Source organism: Acomys minous (genome assembly GCF_964271855.1).
Source record: "Acomys minous genome assembly, chromosome: 7".
Lineage (NCBI taxonomy): Eukaryota > Metazoa > Chordata > Mammalia > Rodentia > Muridae > Acomys > Acomys minous.
The window spans coordinates 45,303,585-45,310,840 of record NC_140488.1 but is presented as its reverse complement, the minus strand read 5'-3'; the positions used below and the strand labels follow the sequence as shown (position 1 = coordinate 45,310,840).

General features: G+C 47.5%; 1 protein-coding gene across 1 annotated transcript; it reads left to right on the top strand.

The window, feature by feature from the left end:
• Positions 1-1,557: 1,557 nt before the first annotated feature.
• Positions 1,558-4,362, top strand: CLDN2 (claudin 2). Its single transcript, XM_084789945.1, has one exon. The coding sequence runs from the start codon at positions 1,729-1,731 to the stop codon at positions 2,419-2,421; it is 693 nt and encodes a 230-aa protein (XP_084646071.1). The 5' UTR covers positions 1,558-1,728; the 3' UTR covers positions 2,422-4,362.
• The last annotated feature ends 2,894 nt before the right edge of the window (positions 4,363-7,256 follow it).

The window sequence follows — 7,256 nt, the reverse complement described above, 5'->3', positions numbered from 1 at the left end:
CTGGAGGTCCAGAGAGAGAGAGAGAGAGAGAGAGAGAGAGAGAGAGAGAGAGAGAGAGAGAGAGAGAGAGAAAGGTGCTATGTTCATTTGAATATGCCAAACTTGAAGTTGCCGTGAGATTTTTCATGCTCTCACCATGCTAGATGCCAACCTCGTCCTCGCAGAGCTTTTTACTAGACTCTTCCTCTCGCCTAGTGTTGACTGTTATGAGAGCTCCTACTGAAAATTCACATTTGGATAGGAAATCGATTAGGTAACGGGGTAGGGGGTGCTTGTTCTTCTCTGGAGTTTTAATTTGGAGAAGAATGGATTCCTGAGCAATGGCAAAGAGCCATTTGAACATATTTGTTTGTTTTACTTTATGAGTACGAGCACTTTGCCTGTATGTGCCAGGTGTCCTCAGAGCCCAGAAGAGAGAATCCGATCCCCTGGAGCTGGAATTACTGACCGTTGTTCTGAGGCCCCCGTGTAGAGGCTGGGAATTGAACCTGGGTCTTCTGGAACAGCAATGAGTGCTCTTCAGCACCGAGTTATCTCTCCAGCCCCCAGCAGAGAGATTTGGAGGGAAGTGAAGATGGAGTAGCAGTGTTGTATTGGGTTAAAAATAAGTGGGATGACTAGTCTAGGAGAAGGTGGGGGGAGGTGTACAGCTTCAGCTTTTGTGTCTCGAGCCTTGGAAAGAGTGAAAAAATCTCGGAACGCTGCAAAATTCCATTTATCATTGAATTCCTGCCTGCCGCTTGTAAAGCCCTCTAATTCTGGAGCAGCTTTCCTTCCCTCCAACTTCTGTACCATCTCTGACTGCTGGGGACCTCGAGGAGTCCTAGGACCTGGAACCGCTTTTCTCTGGAGCCCTCCCATGTCATTTGAGAGGTTGGTCATGGGACCATCACTTAGGAAAGGAGACAGGAAGGACCTGGTGTGTTATACCTTTGGGCGGAGGGGTCCTCATGCTACCTTGCAGGGAGGGATCTGGCCAAAACTAGAAAGACCTGATCTCTCAGAGAATGGGCAGAAAGCTTTGTTACCCACCCCAATCTGCCCCGAAAAGTACATTATTAGCCACAGGCAAAATGATTTAGGGCTGTCCCACCCTTCTTCAGTCCCTCAGGGAATTCAAGCAGCCTCTAACAAACTGGAGTCCAAGGACACATTCTAAGACTTGTCCAACACAATCCAGTCTCCTGGAGTTTGGCCTCAGTCTGCAACTGAGGGGCCCTGTGGTGTGGTTGCTTGGCAATATGTTAAATAGCAGGGCTTGGAGACTCGCAGTAGAGTTAACACACCACAACTGCTCTTGCCATCACTACCTTCTCGGAAAGCAGCCACCTGTCTGGCCCCTGCCTTTGTCTGACTGCCAACCTAAAGCATGTGCCTACGCAGGAGGTGATGACATTTTGGCTCTACTTCCAAAGTTTTTTTTTCTTCTTTCTCATGTGTTATTTTTAAAGATAACAAAGGTCAAAAGGCATCCAGTGTTTTCTGGTTTCTCATAAGCTTCTGGTCAATATTTAATCTGGTTTATGGTTTTTTTTTTTTTAAAGTTTTCTAGATGCCTTCTTGAGCCGGCTTGTGGCCACCCACAGATACTTGTAAGGAGGAAAGAAGTCAGCTTGCCAGAGACACTGTGAGATGAGGGATTAGAGGCCCCGAGGTCCAAGAAGCAAGAGCAGCAGCCAAAAAGACAAGCGAACGGGCTCCGAAGATACTTCCACTGAGAGGTCTGCCATGGCCTCCCTTGGTGTCCAACTGGTGGGCTATATTCTAGGCCTTTTGGGGCTACTAGGCACATCGATTGCCATGCTGCTTCCCAACTGGCGGACAAGTTCTTATGTCGGTGCCAGCATTGTGACAGCGGTCGGCTTTTCCAAGGGCCTCTGGATGGAGTGTGCCACACACAGCACAGGCATCACCCAGTGTGATATCTACAGTACCCTTTTAGGACTTCCGGCTGACATCCAAGCTGCTCAGGCCATGATGGTGACATCCAGTGCAATGTCCTCACTGGCTTGCATTATCTCTGTGGTGGGCATGAGATGCACAGTGTTCTGCCGGGAATCTCGAGCTAAGGACAGAGTGGCTGTGGTGGGTGGAGTCTTCTTCATCCTTGGCGGAATCCTGGGTTTTATCCCAGTTGCCTGGAATCTTCATGGCATCCTTCGGGACTTCTACTCACCACTGGTTCCTGACAGCATGAAATTTGAGATTGGAGAGGCCCTTTACTTGGGTATTATTTCAGCTCTGTTCTCTTTGGTAGCTGGAGTCATCCTCTGCTTTTCCTGCTCGCCTCAGGGAAACCGTACCAACTACTATGATGGCTACCAGGCACAGCCTCTTGCCACTAGGAGCTCTCCAAGGCCTGGTCAACAGCCCAAAGCCAAGAGTGAGTTCAATTCCTACAGCCTGACTGGGTATGTGTGAAGAACCAGGGGCCAGAGCTGGGGGTGGGGTGGGTGGTGGCTGGGACTATAAAAAAATGTAGTGGACAATGCCCCCAGGGTCACAGGCAAAGGACATTGCCACTGAATCATGTGTAAGGTGCTGCTGAGGATAGACTGACTTTGACCATTGGATGCAGTAAAGGCAGAGATGGGAACTGGTGTGACAGCATGTAGGTTGAATTGCCAAGGACACTCACCAAGCCAGCTTTTCTATTTCCCTCATCTTGCCTCACCGAGACACCTCCTGTGCGTTGACTGTTGAACCTAAAACTCCAAATCTCATCCTTGCCACTCTCCTACGCTTTGGTTTACCTGGAGATCTCTCCTCCGGTCCACTAATCATATCCCATTGACTGAAAAAATCTCTGATCAAAAGACCCCCCCCCTACCTTCCTCAGGCTGAGGTTGGCTCAATTGAGTTAACTCAATTGCTGGGGGACAGAGAGAAGAAAGAGGGGTGGCTTCTGCAGAGCATGTCTCTAGCTCCCTTCTCAAACCTCCATCCAAAGAAATGGATTGGTCAGTAATGGGCCCTGACGCTTCTCTCCCAGTTTTGGTGTGAATGCAGCACGTCCAGGCTGGTTTCTGAAGGAACTGAAGGCAAGCTCTCATGGCACCCAGCGGAGAGCAATTAAACAGCGTGCAGGATGGGAGGCAAGCTGGGACCCCCCCCCAAAACCATGAGACTCACTTTTCAGGACACTTCTTAAAATTCCCATACGTTTATGGGCCAGGGATGGAAGCATAGCTACAGGAAAGCGCAAGGCTGCTGCATTCTGACTCCACCAAGGAATTGCCAAGAAGCTGCAGTTAACAGCTGCCACCGAAACCTCTGTCTCCCTCTGGGGTGGCTGCCCTAGCCTCCTGGCTAAACCACAAGACTCGGAGCCCTAGACAAGGGTTTCCTTGAGGGACAATAAGCCAGAATTTCTAGAACTGCCCTTCAACATGGGAGGTAAAGACAACTATGCATGTTACTACTCCTTAGCCCTGGCCAAGAATGAATAAGGACTTCAGTATCAAAGAACTGGACATGTACGGCGGCTGCTGTGTGCGTTCCTACTGTTTTGGAGAGGCTTCTTTACTAGAAACTTTAGGTTTAATGGAAAAAACAACCCCCCCTGGGGTAGATTCAGCATTGCAGAGCCTCTGAAAGACCATAGCACGAGACAGGTGTGCTTTGTCACTTTTAATAACCTGCATCATCATCCATCCGAAGCTATTTTTGCAGGTATGCCAAGTCTCCAGTGTGGAACATTGGACCAGGGTGTTGCCTTTAGGACCTGAGTGCTAGGGGAGCTGCTGGCTGAGACTGTGCTTGAGGTGGAAGAACAGAGAAGATGATTCTCGGTCAAACACTTTCACCTCCAAGGTCTTAAAATGCTCCCATTTCTTCTGTGGGGGTGGTGGGGGACATAAACCAGAGACGTTCCTCCCCACCAGCTTAATGTCCAGCTTCAGAAGATGCCAGCACACCTCGTCAGAACTGCGGCACCGGCAAGGGAGGCCCATATGTGTGGGTTCCTTTACCGTGCCTTTCCTAATTCCACCACACGACTTGTGTTCCAGTTGTTTTACCGACCTGGGAGCCATTTCCTCTTAGCTAAGTCGTCCCCATGCTCAGCATCACCTCTTTCACTGACCCTGCTCTGACCACTCCTTCCTGCTCTTACCTCTTCCTCCTCCAACTCCCAATATATATATACACATCACTTAATACTTATTATTCATAATTTTGATTGATAGTTTATAGTTCTTGAAAATGCATGCATGTGTTGGAGTGTGTGTGCGTGTCTATTTGTTGTGATCTCTAAATTTCACTGTAAGTACTTGGAGGGCAGTTGCCATATCTTAGACCTGTCCGTATGTATATCCAAGACTGTAACACAAGATGATCAATAAATGCTTGCTGATTGTGTAACTGTTGTATTGATTAAAAGACAACCAAGACAGGGCATATGTGAATGGAAAGGGACTGGGTTAAGGGAGGCAGTGGGAACCTATCTTTCTGTGCACAAAGCTTCACAGAAACGTCCAAGTTTTGTGAAGACAATCAGAACACATGACAATGCCCCTCACAAAAGAAATGGAGTTCTTCATCTTGCCCAGGGCTCGTCCTTTTTCAGAAAATATTTTTATTTGAAAATCTCTTAGTTGGGGCTAGTTATTAAACTGTTATGTGCTTATTGCTTTCATTCTCCAACGCACTAACATGAGGAAGTGGAAGCTGATCTGATCATCTATCTCCATTTGGCATATAGGAAAACGAAGATGCATGCAAGTAAAGGTTTTCCCAGGGGTACATAGCTGGAGTTAGTGCCTTAGTCTCTTGACTCTGAAAATAGGATCTTGCTGATCCAACAATATTCACAGCCGGTAAGAATAGCACTCCAGAAGTTCCCATGCAGTCTAAAGAAATGTACTTATGGCAGCAAAGTAACATGGGCCATACGGGCTCCCCTGTCACCCATGAAGGAGATCTGGAAAAGTGGGAATTCATCAATCATTACTTCTGCCCACTCCTATCATGTCAGCCGTCTGTCTAGGGGGATGCTGAGTCGTCCTCTAAGACCGAACACCTTGGTTCTAAGTCCTCTAACTCTGGAGAAGTTTGAGACACCAATGATTTGATTTCATAAGGAGATAATAAAGCTTAATAATAAGTGTACTAATACAATATTAATAGTAATGAGGCCCAATGAGATTCAGCATAGCCAGTCCTTGAATTTAGGAGGCACTGGCCTTGCACTTCTGAAGTGGACCTTCTTTGGTGTACAGGGTTGGAGACAGCATCCAAGTCCATTTAGAAGGAAGGGCAGAGGAGGAGAAGGGCCCACTGCATAGTAAGAAGTCATCTCTTATCTGGTACCAGAATCCCCAGTGTTTGACTGGGGACAATTGGAGGCTGAAAGATGGGCTTGCTTTGACAACAACGTCTTGGTGACTCCTGAGTATGACTCCGATTACTCACCATCTGTCTGAGGCACTTTCGTCCTGTAAACAAACACCTCAGTGAAGCTGGCTTTTCACAGGAGATGAAATGGAGCACCAAGGAGGTGAGTAAAACATCTAAGATTGCAGAGTGTCAAAATCTGGCTTGCAAACTGGGAAACTACAGTAACACAAGTGAGGGATTGTAATCTCAGAAGGTATGTGATGGCCCATGGCTCTTCCAATTTTCGGACTCCCCTCTGTGTCTGCCATGGAATAGAAGAGCTTATGAGGGAAGTAAGCCACACAGCTGTCCTTTGTTTTAGAATGAGGCTGTCCTTGTGGTAACTTCCTTAATCTAGAAAGTTCCAGTGGAAGGAAGTAAAAGTTCTTCCTCAGTTAGAAAAGTCACAGCCTGATTTTAAAAAAAAAGAAGAAGAAGCCAGGTTCCCTTTGATTGATTGATCAAGGAAAGTCTTCCTCTGAATGGTTTCCTAGAAATTTCCTGAATCCTGGTCCAAACCGAACAGTTTCCAGCTCCCTCACTGCCTTTCCATCATAAAGTAATTTAGATTAAGCATAGACTGAGGGCATAGTAAAGGCCAGTGTGTTAATGCCCCCACCTCAAGGTTCTGACCCTTGTACAAAGAGAGATGCTTTGGGCCTCTTTCTTTCCTATGATACTAGCATGACTCATGTTTTCCCCATCTTGGGGCCCTAGTGACCCATTATTATGTGATCATTAATGGAGGTGGGGAGACAGAAACTGCTTTCTCAGTGGAAAAGCAAGCTCCAACTTTCTGAGCCCTTTATCCAGACAAACAGTCACCTAACTGAGCAGCCTTTGAGCCAGCCAGTAAACCAGGCCACAGCACGCAGCCTGAACTCATAGTCAGGATAAGGTGCACCAAGTAAGGGCTGTGAGGGCGAAAGGGGTGGGCAATGTAAAGTCTGTGCCTGGAGGAAGTTGACAACTAAGGTGGGAAGAAAAGTCATGTACACGGAACTATAGCACCAGGCAGAACACAGACTGCCTCTGAGAGGGTACCTAAGAGTGTCTGGGGAGAATATTTAAACCCTAACCCATTTTTTAAAACTGGGTTGAGCTTGGGAAGGATGGAGAAGGATGATGGAAACAAAAACAATCCTATTTTCTATGGCTGAAATTCTATGGGAGCTTGAGAAAGGGAATAAAGAGCCTTGGTAAGGAGGAAATAGGGCTCGACTGCATAAGTAGACCATTATCCTTCAGAGCGGGGCTCCAAGAGAGGGAACGACCCTGAGGCTCAGTGACCCTGAGGCTCAGCCTTCCCCTCCTTATCGCTATCCCCTCCCTTTCTGTAGTTCTTCGGAAATTGCCCAGGCAGCAGAAGCAGAACCAGCCAATCCATGTACCCTGGGACCTTTTAGCTCTGGATTAGAGTGGAAACATAAATGTGTGAGGAAGAGAGAGTGCTATCGGAGCTCCGTGTTCTGGGTAGCATTATAGGAAGGCAAAGGCAGTCTTTCAGTGAAGGTCGACTGCTCCCTCTCTGGCCAGTGGGCAGACGATCTCTTCATTCTTGCAGCTTCCTGATCTAGACCCGAGTCTAGTTTCACAGACTCTGAAAGTGTCTCTCTCTCTCTCTCCTCAGCTGGCTGAAGCCTGGCCCTAGCTCAACCTAGTCTCCCTGGCCAAGCGGCTCTCTGGCTTTGATGAGAGCTGCTGTTATCTCAAGAAGGAAGGAAATTTCAAACAGGAAGTCCAGCAGGTTATCTTTCTCTTCTGCCCTAAGTGACTGCTCATTGAATGTCGTGGTGTGATAACTGATAAAAGATTAGCAGGTGGTTATCGCGTCCAAAAATATAGAGACTATGATCTGACCACGCCCTCTCCTACCCACA

Bases quoted from the DNA above. Each gene is read 5' to 3' on its own strand.
- CLDN2 (XM_084789945.1), top strand. From the start codon at position 1,729: ATGGCCTCCCTTGGTGTCCAACTGGTGGGCTATATTCTAGGCCTTTTG.